The 22,148-nt window shown below is 49.7% G+C and overlaps 1 protein-coding gene across 1 annotated transcript in view; it reads left to right on the top strand.

Annotated features, from left to right (window-relative positions):
- The first annotated feature begins 972 nt into the window (after positions 1-972).
- Positions 973-22,148, top strand: part of PKN3 (protein kinase N3) — a 59,804-nt gene continuing 38,628 nt past the window's right edge. Inside the window, exons 1-8 of the mRNA XM_015426456.1 lie at positions 973-985; positions 2,004-2,068; positions 3,667-3,952; positions 12,763-12,914; positions 13,576-13,705; positions 14,150-14,289; positions 15,235-15,433; positions 21,705-21,896. Of these exons, the coding sequence (XP_015281942.1) occupies positions 973-985; positions 2,004-2,068; positions 3,667-3,952; positions 12,763-12,914; positions 13,576-13,705; positions 14,150-14,289; positions 15,235-15,433; positions 21,705-21,896 (1,177 nt within the window). The remainder of the gene's footprint in view (positions 986-2,003; positions 2,069-3,666; positions 3,953-12,762; positions 12,915-13,575; positions 13,706-14,149; positions 14,290-15,234; positions 15,434-21,704; positions 21,897-22,148) is intronic.

Raw genomic sequence — 22,148 nt, 5'->3', positions numbered from 1 at the left:
TTGCTCTGTAGCTCGGTATCAACGGAGTAGCCCTATGCAGGATTGTTGTGAAGATAGAAGGGATAGGGGAACTATGTACATTGCCTTGAAGTTTTTTGGACGAAGGGTTGTAACAACACCCTGTAGGAATTTTTGGTGTTATGTTCATCAGAGATCCCTAGCCTGCCTCCCTCATCACAAAAACTACACTTTACAAAGCCTACTTTGATGTCGGAAAATAAAAAAGCTACTTATGAAATTTTATTAAACAAGTCTAACGAGTTAAAACCATTTGAGACTCTACGAGAAATTAATATAGAACTTACATGGTGGGAGAATTTGTAACTACAGTCTAGGTTCGCCAAAGATAAAATAACAAAGTTTTATAATGGGGAAACAGATCTTGATAAAATTTGGCTGTCAACCTCTGATAAATTGATTCAAAAGTTGATTTTTTTTTAATATGAAGTCATGCAGGAGGAAATAATTAAGCCATCAATGATAAAATGGATGCAAGATATAGAACATAATCTGGATATAGACGTCTGGACAAAAATATGGAAGGCTGTCTAACTGTTAAGATCAGCATCCTACAAGGAAAATATACTAAAAATGTTCTATAGGTGGTACATTTTATCACCAGATAAAATGGCTAAATGCTATAAAGAGATGTCAGGAAACTGTTGGAGGTGTAAAAATAACGTGGGTACCTTCTTCCATATGTGGTGGCGGTGTGAAATGATTCAGAAATGTTGGAAGGGTATTAAGCAGTTAATAACAGAGATTATGGGCATTGAATTGCAGCTAGTACCAGAAATCTATTTACTCATTATAATACCAGATGGATATATGCATGATGAAATATGTATTTTGTCATATATCCTTACTGCAGCCAGGATATTGGTTGCCAAATGTTGGAAATCTGAAAACCTACCTGTTAGAGAGGAGTTGATTGTAAAAATCTGTGATGTGTCAGAAATTGACAAGGTGAACATGATTATTTCAGGTAAAGAGGAAAAGGCTTTTCAAAAGAGATGGTTTAGAGTTAATAAATGGTTGGGGGAAAATATGTAACTCCATAATTATATCCAGGGGTCGTTTCGTAGAAAAAGAGCTAGGGGAACTCATTAGCATAACTCATTAGCATGAGCCCCATGAGGGGCCCGGCGATGGACCTGCAAGGCCGGCGGGAGTGCGAGGAAGCCCCGCGAAGGCCCGCGAAGGCAGGCAGGCAGGGTGGGGAGAGGCAGGGAACCCTCCCTCTTCTCCTGCCTCCTCCTGGCTGAATGAGGGCTGGAAGTGGGGCGGCCGGAAGCAGGAGGCGGGGCTTCATCATGTGCCCCGCCCCCTGTACCTCACCCGGGGGAACTGCGATCCCCCGCGTTCCCCCCCGAAATGGCCTCTGATTATATCTCATTTAAAAAATATTGTTACTTCCTTATTTGGTGTTTTTATATATATATAATTCTTTTTGGTGTATTTGCGTTTTCAATGAAAATTATAAATATTGTCATACTTTTTTGTAATGGAAAATCATATTGTGATTCCTTTTTGTAATGAAAAATAAATAATAACCATAAATAAATAAATCATAAATAATAGTCATAAATTTGTAAACAAAAACCAAAAAAAAACTACACTTCCCAGAATTATGTGGGAGGAGAGGGTGTGGCCATTAAACCAGTTTTAGGCTGTGATGTAAATGTTCCCCTGACCCCTCTCTCCTTGAGGAATGATAGGAACAGGGAATGAGTTGACACGGGAGACTCCTTTTCTCGTTTCTTTGTTGAGGCAGGTTTGATTTACCAGATCACTTTATCTCTGGCAGCGGACAATCAGTATGAATGAGGAGATCACCACAGCTCTGTCCCAAACACACATGGCGAATCCCTTCCGAACATACTTTTGCAAACTGCCAACCTTTTGTTCTCCGCTCATACGCTGTGCAAACAGACTTTTGAATTTCCGAACCTTGGTTAATACTTGGCCAGAATACTCGGTGCCCTGCGCATGTCATTTGGCAGCGAAAGGCTTTGATTTCCCCCGCTCTGGTTCATTGGCTCAGCTCCTGGACATCTTACTCATCGGGGTGAGAACTTCCTGAAGTCCTGGTGTTAAATGAAAGCCTCTTTGTCCTGTTTCCTGTTCTAGCAGCTAACCTTTCTAGGATGGGGACAAAGTTTGAGTCCAGTGGCACCTTTAAGACCAACAAAGTTTTATTCTGGGACTAAGCTTTCACGTGCACGCACATGAAACTTTTGAAGACGTGCCCGCACACGGAAGCTTAGTCCCAGAATTAAACTTTCGTGGTCTTAAAGGTGCCAAACTTTGTTCTGTTTCAGATCAACACGGCTCCCCACCTGAATCTCTCTAGGATGGGTTAGTTCAGAGTTCTGAAGCGCTGATTTGTCTTTAATCGGCTTTTTGAAAAGGGATTTTTAAAAAAGTTTTGGGTTTTTTTAGATGTTCTGTAGCAGGGGTCCCCAGCCTTTCTGAGTCTGTGGGCACTTTTGGAATTCTGACACAGGGCAGTGAGCGCAGCCATAAAATACCTGGTGCAGGAGGCTGGGAGCACACACACAGAGGAAGCCCAAAAGCCACGAGGAAGGATAATTTTAAAAATACACTAGGAAAGAGGGTTGAGGAAAAATAGAACAAATATTGTCATGGGAGCTACACTGAAACAGTGCTTTTTTGATCTGCATAGTCAAACAGATCTTCGGTGGCCTACCCGTTCCCACCCATCATACTAGGCTTGCCAAGTCCCCCCGGGGGGCGGGGAACCCCCCGGCCCAGAGGCCCGTTCCCCGCCGCCAGCAAATCGGGCCCCGGGGGGAACTCCACCCCGACGTGCACGTCACCAGGAAGTGACGCGACCACGCCGGGCATGCTGGGGGCGGGGCCACGGTCATCCGAGGGAAAACTCTATGGTGGAGTGATTTCAGATGTAGGCAAATGACAACAGCAGGTGTGATTAGATTTAGGTGAGATATCCAGAGGGATAGAGAAATTAGCATTGGTAATGAGACAGGAAACCTAGGTCTCGATTCAGTCCAGGTGGACGCATTGTCTTGAGCTTCATTATCAGTTGTACCTGCTGAATTGCAGCTGATAATGAAGCTCAAGATAATGCATCCACCTGGATTCAGTTGAGACCTAGGTTTCCTGTCCCATTACCAATGCTGATTTCTCCATGCCTACTACCCCTCCGCATATCTCACCTAAATCCAATCATGTCTACTGTTGTTATTCACTTGCTACTGTCATTTGCCTGTTAATGTCACTTGGCATCTGAAATGACTCCCCTTTCCAATAAATAGGACAGATGGACTCCCATTCTAGCTGTATCTGAAGAAGTGAGCAGTGACCAGTGTTCCCTTTAAGCGGAGTTAGTATGAACTAGCTCACAGTTTTTAGCCTCCAGCTTGGGAAGGAGGGCTCCAGAGCAAACTAATTTATGCAGCGGCCAAATTGCTCACTCACAACTTTAAGGTCAGGAGCTCACAAAGTGGAATTTTTGCTCACAAGACTCCACAGCTTAGAGGGAACATTAGCAGTGACTCACAACATCTCATACCCTGCCACATATTTGGTTAGTCTTTAAGGTGCTCCTGGACTCTTTATTTGTCCATAGGGCACTGTTATCATCCTTGTCATTCTTTCTTCTTGGCACCGGACCGCTTGTAGGGCAGCTGTCTCCAGCAGTTGAACAAACGGGCGAACTTCATGGATCCAGACTTCCAGCAGAAACTGGAAGACGAGAAGGAGCTCATCCGCCGGGCCATCCAGAAGGAGCTGAAGATGAAGGAAGGGGCAGAAAACCTGCGACGGGTGACCACCGACAAGAAGAACCTGGTGCACGTGGAGAATGTCTTGAAGTCTTCCAACCGCAAACTGGAGCGGCTGCACTTGGAACTCCACGAGCTCAATGCCCGGATAGTAGCCACTGAGAAAGAGGAGGAGAAGATGACAGGTGGGTGGGTGCAAGGTTACAAAGAGGATGGTGGGGAAATAGTGCTTCATCAGCAGCTCAGCCCATCTGAAGGAAACGCTCCTTGGCCAGGGCTAGATAGAGATTTTGGGAGTGGAACCTGGGGAGGTTGGGGATTGGAAAGGGCAGGGACCTCAGCAGGGTGTAATGCTATGGAGTCCACCCTCCAAAGCAGTCATTTTCTCCAGGGGAACTGATCTCTCTCAACTGGAGATCAATTGTAATTCCAGGAGATCTCCAGCCACCACCTGGAGGTTGGCAAACATAATGCAAGGGTCCAGGGAAGCCTGTGGGGGTCGAGTATTAGGGCCCAGTCGGGCAGCATCTGTGGCTGGTCTTCCTGAATGACTAGCCAAATGGTCATTGGGATGGACACAGTCTCTTTGGGGAAGGTCTGCATATCGTGGGGGGCCTATAGGCAGTCTCCTTGGAAAGACCACCTGTCATTGGGGTGACGATCTCAGATTTTGGCCCTCCCTCTGCAATGTCCCCTAAGAATATAAAAGATGCCCTGCTGGGTCAGACCAGAGCTACATCTAGTCTTGCTTCCTGTTTCACACAGTGGCCTACCAGTTTGCCCTGCTTTTATCCTGTATGAGCGAAGAGTTGCCAAGAATTTCTTGCAGGTGCAGAGTCTTCCGGTGGTCGAACATGTGCTTTCCCTGCCAAAGGTTCCAAATTCAGTCCCCCGAGAGTTTAACAAAAGGGGCAGGTGGTTTTGGGGAAGGTCCTGCTCCTGCTCGATACCCCTACAATTGAATAGACAGTACTGAGCTAGCAGAGTTAGTGTAAAGTGGTCAGAGTTAGTGGGGAATTTCAGACAGCCAATATATTCTGGTTCATGAACTGTTCCCTAACGGTTTCTGGTCTGACAGTTCCTACCGGAATATATTCCTACTGGAATATATTTTCACTTTCAGACAGAAACGCTTCTGTCCCGTTAGGGAAGCATTTCTGAACCGTTTTATCTGCAAACTGCTTCCAAGTGGTCTTCACTTTTCTATACCGTTTCTGAAGCGCTACGGGGTGCTGTGTAAAATGCCCCGTAGTGCTGCTTCTGGCACTGCTTTGTTTTCCCGCCCTTTCCCGCCTGCCCAGGTGATCTCCGTCCTTTTTTAAAAACGTTTGTTTTAGAGTGCTATACCGCTATAGCACTCTAAAACAAACGTTTAAAAAAAAGGACAGAGATCGCCCGCGCAGGGGCGAAAAAGGGCCGGAAAACAAAGCGGCGCAGTCTGAAATGCCAAACCGCTTCAGAGACGGCTCCTTACCAGTAGGGGAAAGGCTGTGTGAAATGGCAGTCCTGTACCGGTTTACTCCAAGATGGTACAGTAACGGCTTAAAAACGGCTTAAAAAGGGTAATGTGAAATTCCCCAGTGTAAAGTAGTTTCCCTTCTTCATAATGAAAAGGCCAGAAATAATATATACTGGAGGAGCCGGGGCTGAGAGGCTGAGCGTCCCTGGTGGTTATGGCTAGGGGATTTCCAGTAGCAGATGTTGGACAAAGCCGTTCTGTGCCTGAGGTCTGCTGCTAGTCAGAGCGGATAGTGCCAAGCTAAATGGTCCGGCTCTTTGTACGGCAACATGGTATGTTTATATTCTTGCCTGTTTTGTGTGTGGTGCAAGCCACCTCCCCCTTCCCCCAGTCCCCATCAGCAAGAGCTGGGCCACCCCGGCAGGGCTCTTTTTGTAGCAGGAACTCCTTTGCATATTAGGCCACACACCCCTAGTGTAGCCAATCCTCCAAGAGCTTACAGAGCTCTTCTTACAGGAGCTACTGTAAGCTCTTGGAGGATTGGCTACATTAGGGGTGTGTCACTTAATATGCAGATGAGTACCCGCTACAAAAAGAGCCCAGGTTGCCAGGTCGTGCTTCGTCACCCATGGGGGACTTTGGGGGGTGCGTTCCTGGAGGGGGTGGGGACATCCCCAATGCTGTGAAGTCATGCAGAAGTGATGTCATCACATTAGGGACACAGCCCCGTGGAAGGGGCCGTTGGCACTGTCTTGCAAGAACCATTTAAAGGGAACCTTTATTCTCTTTGTTTCTTAAGCCTGCACCAGGTCTTAACAAATTATTTGTTTTTAAATATTTGTATCCTTCCCCCTCAACCAGAAAACCGATATCTAAGGTGGCTAAGACAATTTGAATCACATGTGCCACACACACACATTCATTAGTAGCTAAATTTACAAATCACAAAAACAGAAAAAAGAAAAAGTGACAGCAGCTGATTAAAAACCTTCAGACGGTTTAACACTAGCAGAGAGGAGTTCAAACCAGTGTGCTGTAGTGGCTGGACTCGGATCTGGGAGACCTGGATTCGAATCCCTACTCTGCCATGGAAGCTCGTGGGGTGACCTTGGGCTGGTCCCACCACACTCTCAGCCTAACCGACTTCACAGGGTTGTTGTGAGGATAAAATGGAGGGAAAGGCGAATGATGAAAGCTGCCTTGGGGGGTCCATATTGAGGAGAAAGGCGGAGAAGTAATTAAATTTAAAAACCAGCAAAAACATTAACAAATAAGTTTCTTCCCATGTTAATAAAAAACAAGAGGCCTAGAGTTTTGCGTCTGTCTGCCATTGGTGAAAGACTGGTGATGATTCTTGAAAGGTTTGTCCCTTTGTTTAAAAGAAGATATGCAGAAAGAATGGACTAGTCAGTCGTTCTAAGAGCAATCCAGCAGGCAAGAGGTAAAGAATACGGAGTGGTGCAGGCTCCGCCCACCCCGCCCCACCCCCTCCCATATGTTTGCATACCCAAAACATGCGGCCCGGGGGCCAGATCAGGCCTCTGGAGGGCTTCCATCAGGCCCGCAGTGGAACTGGCCATCGCCTGCTTCCAGTTCTGCTGCTGCTGCTACATCATAGCTTGCTTCAGCAAACTCTTACTCAGCCATTTCATGTTTTAATCTGGGTCCTAGACTCAGAACTCTGAACATGAGATTTCTGTGGTGAATGTCAATAAATCAAAAGTAGGCTTGCAGCTTACAGAGCTAATGTTTTAAGCGTGTTTTTATTTTAAATTTAAATTTTTGTGTTTGTGTCCTTTATAAAGTATATATCTCCGCTACCTGGCATTACATTTTATGACACACATGGCCTGGCCCAACAGGGTCTCATTTATGTCAGATCCGGCCCTGATAACAGAAGAAGAAGAAGAGGAGTTTGGATTTATACCCCGCCCTTCACTACCCAAAGGTGTCTCAGAGCGGCTTACAAACTCCTTTCCCTTCCCCTCCCCACAACAGACACCCTGTGAGGTAGGTGGGGCTGAGAGAACTCTTGACAGAAACTGCTCTTTTTCAAGAACAGCTCTTATCAGAGCTATGGCTTGCCCAAGGTCATCCAGCCAGATGCAAGTGGAGGAGTGGGGAATCAAACCCGGTTCTCCCAGATTAGAGTCCGCACACTTAACCACTATACCAAACTTCCCAAGACAGTATTTTGTGTCTGGTGGGTTTTAAGTATAGGATACTTTGAGAGAACTGGCACCAGGGGCCATTTCCTGTGGGAGCACACAGGAGTGGAACTCCGGCAGTAAGGAGCCCAGGGGGCGGGCACATGCAAAAGGCCCCGCCCCCTGCTCCCAGCAGCCCTCAATCAGGCCACGAGGAGCAAGAAGCAGCCAGGTAATTTGCAGAGCCCCCCCCAGCCCACCTTCAGGTACAAGCTCTCCCTCCTCTGCGAGGACAGATCTGCATGTTCCCCCCCCCCAATAGCTAGCAATCCAGAACAGTCCAGTGGAGCCTGAGTGGTGGGTGTTGCCTTCTGACACACTCCCGGTGATGTCAGGGGGCGTGGCATATGCAAATAAGTTATGCTAATGAGATCCTGCACCTCTTTTTCTACGAAATGACCCCTGACTGGCACTAAATGTAGGATACTTTGAGAGAACTGGCACTAAATATAAGAATATTGAAGGATTTTACTTCGAGATACATCTGGTGGGGCAGGGGCAAGGTAGCGGGGAACTTAACGTGGGGGGGGGCCTTCCCAAGCCTCCCCACCGCTGTGCGGGCGAAGCACACCAGGGGTGGAACGAGGGGTGGGGTGGGGGTCTGGGATCCACCTAGGATGGGGCAGGTCTCATTCGTGGTGAGCTCTGCCCCCAAATCCCCCTCTGCGGCTATGGGCCTGCTTCTGCTGGTGGGTCCCAGAGAACTACTGAGAATCAAGCCCGCTCCTGTCTTCCTAGCCCCACCCCTTGTCTGTATGGCCCCGCCTTGGAGTTGTTTGTATGAGAAGAAGAGGGGAATGTTGTCTCCAACCTGCTGTTCAGGCTGCTTCTGTCTGCCGCTGTTTTGTTGGACTGACGGGATTTTTTTTTTTTTTAATCGTTTTGTTTTGCTGTATTGGAAGCCCCCTAGAGAATCCCTTTGAGTGTGCGATTATCTTATGTAATACATACACAAGCTGGCTTTTATAGAAAGAACTTGGCAAAATGCCTGCCCTGAGGATGTCAGAGCCCTTCTGGAACAGACCCAAGGTCCCGGTAGCAACCTTTCGGTGTCCAACCAGATGGCCTGTAAAGCCCAAAAGGGGAGGGCCTTCCTCTCTTGCTGCCTCCGGCAAGTGGCATCCAGAGAGATCCTGCCCCTGAAATGAAGGGTCCCGCATAGCCGTCATGTCCAGTAGCCACTGATCGACCTCTCCTCCTCCATGGATTGACCTTTAAAAGTCTTTAAAAGTTAGCAGTCATCACTGTACTGCATGGTAGTGAGTTCTGCAAGTTATTGCAGATTGTCTGGAAAAGGCTGTCCTGAATCTGAACCTGCTTTGTGGGGAGGGAGGGATATAAATGGAAGGAAATAAATACATAAGAGGAGGAAGAAGAGGAGATTGGATTTATACCCCCGCCCTTCACTACCCGAAGGAGCCTCAGAGCGGCTCACAAACTCCTTTCCCTTCCCCTCCCCACAGCAAACACCCTGTAAGGTAGGCGGGGCAGAGAGAGCGCTCTCGAGGACTGCTCTTGAGAGAACAGTTCTGAAAGAACTTGTGACTGACCCAAGGTCCTACCAGCAGCTGCATGTGGAGGAGTGGGGAATCAAACCCAGTCCTTCCGGATTACAGTCCATGCTCCTAGCCGCTATACCAGACTGTAAATAAAGCTACAGTGAAGTGGTAGCAGAACTGGCTTTGGCGCCAGCCCTGTTGGGAGAGATCAGAGTTTGGTGGTAGAACACATGCCTTGCATGTCCCAGACTGGTCCCAGACTGCTACCGGTGAAAAAGAATCTAGCAAGTGGGGGAAAAGATCTTTCTCCCCCCCCCCCTTGCTCTGGAGGGACACATCCTAGGGGGACCGATGGGCTGATTGGGTATAGGACTCCATCCTATGCCTGTCTCCATGCCTTCTGTGTGTACAGAGATACATTAATTTTATTTAGAATATTCATAAGCACCTTGAATAGCCCTGACTAATTCTATTTTGTCAGAGCTTGGAAGCTAAGCAGGGTTGGCCGTGGTTTATACTTGGATGGGAGACCACACCAAGGAAGTCTTGGGGTTGCTATGCAGAAGATGGCAACCATTGTCTTCCCTGTAACCCCCCCCCCCCCCCCGATCAGGTCCTGGGGTCTCCATGAATCAGTTTCGACTGGATTATTATTAAATGTGGCCTCACCGGAGGCCTGTTTGAGGCTGCTTATTATGTAAAAACGATGCATGAAATAATAAAAAAGTAGTCAATATAAGTAACACCAAGCCATTAGAGGAAAAAGCTAGGGCCATAAAGACGGCATGGACAAACGTTCAGCAACCGACACTAATATTCCTAGAACAGTCGTAGGGCAAGAAGCAGACCATAAAAACAGCATGCCGCTATACCAGACTGTAAATAAAGCTACTGTGGAGTGGTAGCAGAACTGGCTTTGGTGCCCCTGTGGCGCCCAAGGTGATCACCTAAATGCCCCTGCTGGATGGACCAGCCCTGTTGGGAGAGATCAGAGTTTGGTGGTAGAACACATGCCTTGCATGTCCCAGACTGGTCCCAGACTGCTACCGGTGAAAAAGAATCTAGCAAGTGGGGGGAAAGATCTTTCTCCCCCCCCTTGCTCTGGAGGGCCACATCCTAGGGGGACCGACGGGCTGATTGGGTATAGGACTCCTTCCTATGCTTGTCTCCATGCCTTCTGTGTGTACAGAGATACATTAATTTTATTTAGAATATTCATAAGCACCTTGAATAGCCCTGACTAATTCTATTTTGTCAGAGCTTGGAAGCTAAGCAGGGTTGGCCGTGGTTTATACTTGGATGGGAGACCACACCAAGGAAGTCTTGGGGTTGCTATGCAGAAGATGGCAACCATTGTTCATTTCTTGCTTTGCTGCCTTGAAACCCCCCCCCCCCCCGGATCAGGTCCTGGGGTCTCCATGAATCAGTTTCGACTGGATGGCACACCATTATTATTAAATGCTGCCTCACCGGAGGCCTGTTTGAGGCTGCTTATTATGTAAAAACGATGCATGAAATAATAAAAAAAGTAGTCAATATAAGTAACACCAAGCCATTAGAAGAAAAAGCTAGGGCCATAAAGACGGCGTGGACAAACGTTCAGCATCCAACACTAATATTCATAGAACAGTCGTAGGGCAAGAGGCAGACCATAAAAACAGCACATAAAGATGCAACCCCACAATTGAAAGCCTGAGATAAAACAGGTTTTTCTTGGCATCAAAAGGACAGTAAGGCGGGGCCACTAGATGAACCTCAAGAGGTGAGGTGCCTTCCAAAGATGAGGTGCCACCGCTGAAAAGGCCCTGTCTGCCTCCTTCACCTTTGAAGTTTGGGGGGAGGGATGAACAGAGAGCAGAGTTCGGGAAGAGCATCTAAACTGGCAGGATAGACTGTTGTTTCTTTAAAGCATTCCTGTCCTGCCACTCAGCTCCTTGCTCCTGACACAGTGTCCAACAATGAACATTAAAGCAATTAAAATACTACAATAAAATGGCTGTAGTCTGGAGATAAGGTGTAATTCCGGGGGATCCCCAGGTCCCACCTGGAGGCTGGCATCCGTAGCTCAGGCCCCATCCACACAAGCATGGATGGCTTCAAGAGGGAATTAGATAAACATATGGAGCAGAGATCCATCAGTGGCTATTAGCCACAAGGTATAGATAGGAAGGAGCTGCGGTGGCTCAAGTGGTTAAGATGCTGAACTGCAGGCTGTGGAAGGTCGGTAGTTCAGCAGTTCGAGACCCCAGTTGCTGCATGACGGAGTGAGCTCCCATCTCTAGTTCCAGCTCCTGCCAACCTAGCAGTTCGAAAGCAAGACATTGCAAGTAGATAAATAGGTACCAGGGTTCCGTGCACTGTGGTGTTTAGTCATGCTGGCCACGTGACCACGGAAACGTCTTCGGACAGCACTGGCTCTTCGCCTTTGAAACAGAGATGAGCACCGCAACCCTAGAGTCAGATTCGACTGGCTTTCGAGCAAGGGAACCTTTACCTTTATAGTTAGGAATTCTGGGGCAAGTGACGCTCTGTATTCTTGGTGCTGGGGCGGGGCAACAGTGGGAGGGCTCCTAGTGTCCTGGCCCCACTGCTGGACCTCCTGATGGCACCTGGTATTTTCAGCCACTGTGTGACAGAGTGTTGGACTGGATGGGCTATTGGCCTGATCCAACATGGGCTTCTCTTTATGTTCTTATGGAAGCCCCAAGAGAGCTGCTGATTTGAGGAAGGGCCTGCTGCTGAGGCCAGGCCTGTGTCTAGGAAGCAAGGGGGCCGTGTTCCCTTTCTCTCTGCACATTGAGAAGCGTAGCAGGGATGGCAAGGTGAGATCACTCAGTGGTAGAGAAGATTCCTTTTTAGCCCGGGCAGGTTAGAGGATGTGGTTCATCCTCTTCCTGTCACGTGACTCTGATGTCATGTGCTTTCTGGGCAGTGGCCCCAGACTGCCACCTGGGTGTTCAAGCTGGGTCTGGAAAGGCTGAAGACCAGTTAACCTTTAAACCCTGACCGAGTAGGCAGTATTAAACTACATGAGCTGGTGGTCCGGCTCTTTCACAGACACTGAATAGTGCCCTTTCAGTCCACTCTCGATGCACTTTTGTGATTGTTTGCAAGTGGATTTGGCCATCTCACGCAATGAAATCCAGTTGCAAAGTGCACTGAAAGTGGATTGAAAGTGCAGTATGTTTAGCATGAGTGATGGCAGGGCTCTTTTTGTAGAAAAAGCCCAGCAGGAACTCATTAGCGTAATAGGCCACACCTAACAGCAGAAACTCATTAGCATATTAGGTCACACCCCTGACAGCACAGCTCATTAGCACATTAGGCCGCACCCCCATGTTACCAGAAGTGTGGTTATCCAGCCACACTCACTTTTTGCTTCTTATTCTGTTTACCTTGTTTGTGGTCAAAACTCAGGGCTTTTTTGTAGCAGGAACTCCTTTGCATGTTAGGCCACACACCCCTAATGTAGCCAATACTAATGAGTTTCTGCTGTTGGGTGTGGCCTATTATGCTAATGAGTTCCTGCTGGGCGTGGCCAACTTGGGAGCCAGCCGGAACTCCGTTCCTGTGCGTTCCTGCCCCAAAATAGCCCTGAGTGATGGTAAATGTCAGCTTTGTATGTTCGGTTTCGAGGCTGACCACTGTCGGGTAGTGGGATCCTTATTATGGGATGTGCATCCAGGAATGTGGTTAGAGAATTGATCTGTAGCCAGTAGCTATGCCGCCTAAGGGAAGAGTTTTGCTTCTGATCTTGTTTTGTGTAATGCTGAGATCTGACAGGGCGTGGGTGAGACAACATAATGGGGTGTCTGGCTTGGCTTGCACAGATGGAAACGTGTCCCCAGACCCTTGCCTCTGGGAGAGGAACCCGAACCCCATCACAAGGAGAATAGAGGCTCTGAAGAAACAGCTGCACATCGAGCTGAAGGTGAAGCAGGGGGCAGAGAACATGATCCAGATGTATTCTAGCGCCCCAAAGGTGAGTCCGACTGAGCTGAAGAGGCCGAAGTGGGTGCCGCAGCAGTTCTTTACTGGACGTCGTAAAAATGCTTCTTAAAAATTAAAATGGCTTTTCGTTTTGTAGTGTTGTGGGTTTCGCATGGTACGTTTGAACGACTGTTCGTCGACGGCCGCGTCGCAGAGTCCATCTGAGCTTCTAATAGAATAAGCGAATAGGGTTTTGGTAGGATAGGAGTGTGAAATACATCAGCGTCTTTAAAACGTACCTGTGGGTGCATCAGGCCTGGCACGGTGTCTCTGCCAGGTTATCTCAGTTTGAGCCTTGCTACCTTCGCCACTCCTGGTGGGTGGAAGGCGATCCTGGTGGGCACGTGGGCTGAAGCTTAGTTGCCCCCAGACCTGGGTGGATAGAGGGAAGTTCTGGTGGAGGGGCTCGTACTGCAGGCTCTTCAAGGGCGGCCTCTGAAACAGACATCCCCGGGGCATCTACCCTGCAGGAGTCCCCCGCTCACTCCCAGGTCAGGTTTCCGTCTCCTCAGGCTCTTCCTCTGAGGCTTCCAAGTCAGAGCCCGGAGCCAGCTCAGTGGCGTCATGACAAAGGGCATCATATCGCCTATGCTAGGAGGCTGTCCTCAAGTTCCACGTGGCCAGGATGACCTCTGCTGCCTTTTTCTTCCCAGGAACGGAAGCTGCTGGCCACTGCTCAACAGATGCTGCAGGACAGCAAGACCAAGGTTGAGTTGATCCGGATGCAGATTGTGAAGGCGTCTCAGTCCTCAGGTGGCGGGGAGGATGGAGTGGATCCCATAGGTAAAGGGCTGCAGGAGACTGCTGGGCGCTTCGGAACTCCACGCCAAAATAATTCACACTTGGCATGGGGGGGGGGGGATGAAGCCTGACCCCTCTATAAACGGAAGCAAAATATATATATTTTTAAAGGGGGCGTGGAAAACGTCATAATTTATATCTGCTCCTTGCGGGGAGGTGTACATCGCTATGAAAAGCATTATAGCCCCACTCTTAAATGGCTGGAAATCTTGCTTGGCAGCCCCTTGTGGGGGTCGCCAGGCACTGATGGCATCCTTCTCAGCCTGTTTCTGCAGCCCTGAGGCCTAACCAGGAACTTGCCTGGAAGAGCAGTCTGCGCGAAATTCTCTGGATGCGGAATTCGGTGCAGCCACAACCTGTAATCACAGAATGCACCGAACCTGGCTGACCTCGTTTTCCTGTTGGTCTCTGCAGTGAGGAACGGAGGCATGATCAGCCTGCTGGACCTGCGTCTGGAGGAGCTCCGGCATCGCCTGCGGATTGAAGCCGCGGTGGCTGAAGGGGCCAAAAATGTGGTGAAGATTCTGGGCAGCAGGCGGGTGCAGGACCGTAAAGTTTTGACTGAGGTAGGCAAGGCTGGCACCTGATTTCCCATTGGCTTCACTTTAGGGTTGCCAGGTCCCTACCTTTTGGCGGTGGGGGGCTCCTGGCTCCTCTCTGGGATTTTCAAGCGCGTGCACCGCAATGACATCACCCAGAAGCGACATCAACGCACAAGGCACATCACGGGGAGATGCTCTAGCATTCACCCAAGAACTCTATGGTCACCATAGAGTTTTTGGCCAAACGCTAGAGTATCCCCCGCCCAATGTGCCCATAATGATGATGTCACCTCTGGGTGACGTCATCACACTAGGCACTTTGGGTGCCATGGAGCTCTTCAGGGGTGGGGCTCCCCTGCCTGCCCACTAGCCAGCGAGCAGATCAGGGCGCCCGAAATCGGGGGAGACCCCACCCCCATCAAGGGGATGGCAACCCTACTTCACTTAGATCTGGTAGAATCATACGAGTGCAAGGTTGCCAACGGGAGGGGTTGTAACGGCGCAGTGTCCTGGGAGAAGAATTAAAAAGCAAAATAAGACCTTGGCTACTTACAGGAAGTTCTGGCCATAGAGTTCCTGGCAATTCCTAGGTCTACCTGGAAGTGACAAGGGTAGCTCTAGCAATTGCCAGAAGCTCTGTGGTCAGAACTTCCTGTCAGCACCTGAGACCTTATTTTGCTTTGTAATTTTTCTCTCTGGATGATCACCGCCCGCCCGCCCCCCACACACCATGGCCCCGATTTTCACCTGTCAGTTAGCTGAGCATTGGCAGGCAATGGCTGCGATGGCTTAAGAGGTCTCCCTCCACATGTGGGCAAATGGGAACCCTGCGCCAAGTGTGTGTTGCATTTAAAGAAAAGGGACGTTGGAGTGTCGTTCAGGGATGTTGGAGTGTCGTTCAGGGTGCCGGCAGTGGTGGTCCTGAATGCCTAGCCTCTTGTTTTATTTTCACCTTGTTCCTTGTTCCAGGCCCAGGCTTGCTTGCAAGAATCTGCCCAGAAAATCGACCTGTTGCGCCTCTCCCTTGAGCAACTCCTGGGCGAACTTTCCCCTGATCACCCCAAGAGGGCGCTCATAAAACAGGAGCTGGTGAACACGTTCTGTCTGGGCGCTCAGCAAGGCGGCGGGCAGCCATTCACTACTCTGATCAAGCCCACGGCCCTTACGGGTACTGCTTCAATTCCGGGTGGTTTGGGGGTGGGTGGGAGAGGAGGGGGCCCCTCTGTGGCAGTCGAGTGCTCAGCATCCCCCGTGCCTGCAGTTGTGTTCTGGCTAAAACAAGAGCCCCACTGGATTGAGTGGTCACACATTAGGACCTAGGAGGCCGGGGTTCAAATCGCTGTTCAGCCATGAAGCAGCCTGGCCGAGTTTGGACTAGCCTCTTTCCCCCCTTGATCTTCACCTACTGCACACGGCCGTTAGCATAAAATCGGAGAGGGCTCCATGGATGAAGAGCAGGATTAAAAAAAAAAAACACGTTTAATTTTTTTGTTTGACAGTATAAACGATAGAACAAGAAAAACCAGAGCCGTCGATAAATGCACGAGAACATCAGAAGAGCCTTGCTGGATCAGACCAGTGGTCCATCCAGTCCAGCATCCTGTCTCATCCAGTGGCTAACCAGTTACCGTAGAGGGCAAACAACAGGGCTGAGGCTGAAGCCCTCCCGTGATATTGCCTCCCGGCACTGGAGTCCCAGGGGTTTATTGCCTTTGGACGTGGAGGTTCCCTTTAGTCGCTGTGGCTAGTAGAGAGATCTATGCTGCTTAAAACTGTCTAATCTATATATCTAATAGTGAAGTGGCCCCGTCTGTGCGGATATCTAAATCCGCACTTCGGGGGCACCTGGGGGGGAGGGAGAGGTTTGTGCACACGTGGGGCAGTCCCCACGTGTGCACAAAAAATCCTAAATGTTGGGAAAAAATTGGGGGGAGGTTTAAATCCCCCCGAAACTCACAGAGCGTCCCCTGCGCATACGCAGGGAACGCTCGGCGACTGCCGCCGCCCCTTGGGAGGGAAGTGGCGAGCGGGTAGCAGGGAGGGGGGGCCAGAGCAGCGAGGGCCGATCGGCTCGGAGCCGGTGGGGGGTGGGGAGAGAGAGAGAGTCGCGAGGCCCGGCGGCTCCACACCGCGCGGGCCTTTAGAGAGAGAGAGAGAGAGAGAGAGAGAGACACACCGCGCGGGGGGGGGAGAGAGAGAGAGAGAGAGAGAGAGAGAGAGAGAGAGAGGTTCGGAGCCGGGGGGGTGGGGAGAGTACGCAACATTTTGTTGCGGGTCTCCACTTGTCCTCTTCTAAAACTGTCTGTGCCATCGGCCGTCACTATATTCTCCGGCAGCGAATTCCACATTTTAATTGCTTGTTGTACTGTAAATATCTATTCCCCTCCCACCCGTTATGTTGATGGTTCACCTCACTACTAAACTAGCAGAACGGTTATATCGGTATAAACACAATTCTCCAAACCCCCCCCGGTTTAGAGACTTCTCTTCCAAGGAAGCACTCACTGGCCACGATTCCTCCATAACAACACACAATCTTCTTTTTGTCTCCCTTGCTGAATCCTGACTTATTGCAACAGTTTGGTGATAATTACAAGGTCCCAAACGCTCAGAATCCAATCCTTGTCTGATGGGAAAGAGCAGGATTAAAACAAATAACGTTTGATAGGTAGAGTTGCCAACCTCCAGGTGGTGGCTGGAGATCTCCTGGGATTACAACTTGGCTCAGACTGAGCCGGCTGAAACTGAATCCGACGAAGACGGAGGTCCTGTGCTTCAGTCGGGGCGGGTCAGGGGTGGGAATCCCACTCCTGACCTTCGGTGGGGCATCACTGGGTGCCAGGGCCGGAGGCTAGGAGTTTGGGAGTGCTCCTGGATGCCTCCTTAGCGATGGAGGCCCAGATAGCAGCCACTGCTAGGTCAGCCTTTTACCATATTCGGCTGATTAGGCAGTTGGTTCCCTTCCTTGACTGCAGTGACCTGACAACAGTGATCCATACGATGGTCATCTGGATACTAGGCTACTGTGATGCTCTCTACATGGGGCTGCCCTTGTCGCAAATTCAGAAGCTGCAGCTAGTGCAGAATGCTGCGGCCAGGCTTCTGATGGGCCTTCCCAGATGGGAGCACATCCAGCTTGTGCTGAAGACATTGCACTGGTTGGCATACTGAATCCGCTTCAAGGAGCTAGTACTTACCTTTAAAGCCCTGTATAACCAAGGTCCGACATACCTGTGGGACCGCCTTTCCCCCTACATACCCCAGAGAGCACCACAATCGGGGTCTCAAAATCGACTGGCCCTCCCGGGTCCCAAAGACGCCAGGCTCGTTGCTACCAGGGCCTTTTCAGTGGTGGCTCCATACTGGTGGAATGAGCTTCTGGAAGAGATCAGGGCCCTGCGGGATCTTAAACAGCTCCGCAGGGCCTGCCAGACGGAGCTCTTCCACCAGGCCTTCAACTAAGGAGTTGCCTTCACTACTACCACCAACAATCATAGTTATAGGTCCTGGCCCTTAATTTTGACATCTGGTCTGTGCTTAGGAAGATCACTGAGCTGAAAACTGTTGTCTGTATGTACTCTTCAGTACGCCATCTGAAGTATCTAATGAGATATGCCCAGCACTTTATGATTTTAGGATTTTATGGGTCTATTTGTAACTGAATTACAAGTGATGCTCTGTCATCTGGGGCAAGTGAGCAGAGGTCCATCAGTGGCTATTAGCCACAAGGTATAGACAGGGACTCTGGGGCGAGTGATGCTCTGTCTTCTTGGTGCTTGGGGGGGTCAACAGTGGGAGGGCTTCTAATGTCCTGGCCCCACTGGTGGACCTCCTGATGGCACCTGGTATTTCTGGCCACTGTGTGACACGGAGTGTTGGACTGGATGGGCCTTTGGCCTGATCCAACATTGGCATCTCTTATGTTCTTATGTAATTGTTCAAATGTTTTTATATGGATTTGAATGGTTATTTGTGCACCAATCAATGTAAGCCGTCCTGAGCCTGTTTCCGGGGAGGGCGGAGTACAAATTAAATTAATAATAATAACAACAACAGCAACTGATCTCCAGAGGATAGGGGTCAGCTCTCTGGAGAAAATGGCTGCTCCGGACAGTGGACTCCATGGCATTATACCCCTTTGAAGTCTATCCCCAAACCCCGCCTTCCTCAGGCTCCGCCCCCAAAATCTCTAGATATATCCCAGCCCGGAACTGGAAATTGTATAGCTGGGATTTGCAAATTCTTTGAGCACTTTCTTAGATGTAAATCCCATTGAATTTAGTAGGATTTAATTCTGAGTAAGTGTGTGTAGGGATGAGGCAGAAGGTTATTAAGGGGTAGTGCGGTGCAATGGCTAGTGTTATGCTTTGATATGTCAGACCCAGGGTCAAAATAATGCCACTGGTTCGTATTTACAAAGCACTTTTGAATGTTTAAGACACTTCGCATACATTGGCTTAATAAACCTTTATATTAGCCCTGTTAAGTAGGGCATTGCGGTTATCCCCATGTTACGGATGGGGAGATCGGAAGCTTATCGGCACACAGGGAAAGCAGATGGATGCCCCTGCCTAAGGGTGGTCTTTGGTTGGAGATTTTTTGTTGTTGTTCAGTCGCACAGTCGAGTCCGACTCTTTGTGACCCCCTGGACTATATCACGCCAGGCCCTCCTGTCTTCTGTTGTCCTCCGGAGTTTGCTTAATTTCATGTTCGTTGCATCGATAACACTGTCTAATCCTTTGCCGTCCCCTTCTTCTTTGACCTTCAGTCTTTTGGTGGCCAAAGTATTGGAGCTTCAGCTTCAGTATCTGGCCTTCCAGGGAACAGTCAGGGTTGATTTCTTTTAGGATTGACTGATTTGATCTCCTTGCAGTCCAAGGGACTCTCAAGAATCTTCTCCAGCACCATAATTCGAAAGCCTCTATTCTTCGGCACTCGGCCTTCCTTATAGTCCAACTCTCACAGCCATACATTACTACTGGGAATACCATCACTTTGGATGGGAAAGGAGCAGTTGCTACAAGCCAGGAGCGGATCTGAGCTTGCGCTGTTGCTACTGTGCTGAGGCAGGTGCGTGGGGTGTTTATGAACAGGTCCTCCCTTCCCTGGGAGCTGAGTCTTCCAAGACTCACAGCTCCTCCCATTGCTTTTACAGGAGCTGCAGCCTGGCACTCCTCCTTCGCTCCTGCATATCCAGCCTCTGGCGTGCCCTGTGTCTCTGGGGCACTCGGGAGAACTAGGTAGGGAGTCTGGCCTCGGGGGCGTCTTCAACTGGGGGTGCTGGGCCAGGCTCAGGATCGGCCTCTCCTTCTGGCTGCACCTCCTGTGTAGCTGCTGGGGACTCTTCCTCCTCAGGTGTTGTTGAGGGTTCTTCTTCTGGGCTGACTCCAGAGGAGGCTGGGCTGCTCCCTGCCTCTTCCCCATCTGAGGAGGAGTCCGCCTCAGCAGAGCCAGGACCCACGACAGGGCCGCAAAGAGTCGGACTTGACTGTGCGACTGAACAACCAAAACACTTGTGAAGAAGAGCCTCTTTGAAGAAGAGCCTCTTTTTGTTGTGTGTGTGTGAAGTGCCATCAAGACGCTTCCCACTTACGGTGACCTTATGAATCAATGACCTCCCAAACATCCTTTCATTAATAGCCTTGCTCAGGTGATGTAAACTGAGGGCCTTGACGGAGTCCATCCATCTCATGTTGAATCTTCCTGTTTTCCTGTTGCCTTCCAACTTTTCCTGGCATTATTGTCTTTTCCGGTGACTTCTCATGATGTAACCCAAGTACAACAGTCTCAGTTTAGTCATTTTAGCTTCTAGGGAGCGTTGGGGCTTGATATGATCTAGAACCCACTTATTTGTCTCTTTGGCAGTCGATACATAGGCAGTTCCTTCATCAGCGTGACTCTATCCATTAACACTACCAAGCAAATTTTCTGCGACCGAATCTCATAGCTTGGTAGCATCCCTAGCTTCCAATCGTTTGCAAATAACATTCTTGCAGCTACAAGCAAATGTGAACGTTCAGTACTAAGTATTTTTAGGCACCTGAACATCATTATAACCTAAAAGGCACATCAGTGGTGTAAGCTGTATATTTATAGTATGTTTTATCCTCTTCTGAATCATAGTCCAATACTTGTTCTGCAGAACTACAGTCCCCCACCACATATGGAGAGGGTTCTGTTAGCTGTTCGGGCCTAGATCAGGGGTTCCCAACTTGTACTTCTGGAACTTTGAGAGGGGAGTGGTGAGCACCACCCCAAAATGGCTGCCTGTCAGACTCCTGGGCAAGTTATTCTCAACAACACTCTCTTTGGCAGTGAGATGTTTACTGAGTTATAAGCAAGTTCCAGGTTTTAACAGTACTGTGTCAGATCTGAAGATTTTGGCGGGTACAATCAAAGATATAGGCAGGGGTCATTTCCTGCAGGAGCTCACAGGAGCGGAGCTCTGGTAGTAAAGAGCCCAGGGGGCGGGCACATGCAACAAGCCCCACCCCCACTGCTCCCAGCAGCCCTCAGTCAGAGCAAGAAGCAGCTAGGTAAGTTGCAGAGCCTTCCCCGGCCCCCCACCACACCACGTCCCTCGTCTTCTTTTAAGACCAAGGTTTATTCAGGTACAAGCTCTCCCTCCTCTGCGAGGACAGATCTGTACATTCCCCCCCAATAGCTAGCAATCCAAAACAGTCCAGTGGAGCCTGAGCGGTGGGTGTTTCCTTCTGACACACTTGTCAGGGGGCGTGGCATATGCAGGGGGTGGTGTCAGGGGGCGTGGCATATGCAAGTAAGGTATGCTAATGATTTATGCTAATGAGCTCCTGCACCTTTTTTTCTACGAAATGACCCCTGGATACAGGTAAATCAAATGTAACCCCTCCTAAGACCCACTCATACGTCACATCCACTCCGCCTAGCTCCAGTGTCTCTACCCTCCCCCTTCACCTGGGCAAATATATGATCCCGTTATCTACTAAGCAAGCTGGCACCAGAAGTCTCAAGGACATTCCTCTGGGAATAAAAGAAAGGCTTCTTTGGAAGAGTTACGCTTCAAAGATAGTGCAGCCACACACGCCACACTCACACCCCCTACCTAAGGGAGTCCCTTCCCCCAGCATCTATGGCAAACTGAGCAGAGCAAGGTTTGACACTACCACAGGAGGTGGAGTCAAACCCAAAATGGCTGCCTCTAGAGGCAGAGCCAAACGCTTTGAGTCCTGGGTACCGGAGAAAAACGGAGTAGAAATGCTTTAAATCAATCCATCAGTGGCCCTTTCATACTCTGATTTTGTGATACAACTAGGTGATTGGATGGGCTTTAGGCACCTTTTGAACCTAATGTGGTCTGTGAACATGCTGAAATGTTGCCACTTGAGTCATCTTCTTTCTCTTGTCCCCCATCTCTCCCTTGACCTTCCCTCCCACCCATCTTTGACGGCATTTCTTAGGGATGCTGGAAGTGCGCTTGTTGGGCTGCCAGGATCTTCTGGAGAGGGTGCCAGGCCGTTCCCGAGTGGCCAGCTCGACACCCAACTTTGTGAGCTCTGCTGATTTGAAGCCCTTGACCCGGACGTGGGCTGGCGTGAGCATCCATGGCCGTGGGGCTGCCACAAAACATATTCGGAACGAGGAACCGGGTAGTAAGTTTGCCGAATCGGGTTGGGTTTGCCTGGCGGTGTCTGTTCTGAGTTTGCGGCTGGCTGGGCTGGCGATGTGTTTTCAGGGGTGGCCTGATGGGGAAGGAGGGGGGAAACGAGGGGTGTTTATCGACTAACATAATTGCAGCCTGGGTGGGGACAGCAACAGGTAGGATTCCCAGTTTCAGGTTGGGAAATTCCTGGAGATTTTGGAGGTGGCCCCAGAGGAGGGTGGGATTTGGGGAGGGGAGGGAC

This window comes from Gekko japonicus, unplaced genomic scaffold (assembly GCF_001447785.1).
Source record: "Gekko japonicus isolate JY-2015 unplaced genomic scaffold, Gekko_japonicus_V1.1 scaffold1064, whole genome shotgun sequence".
In the NCBI taxonomy this organism is placed as follows: domain Eukaryota; kingdom Metazoa; phylum Chordata; class Lepidosauria; order Squamata; family Gekkonidae; genus Gekko; species Gekko japonicus.
This window is presented reverse-complemented; position numbering and strand designations above follow the sequence as displayed.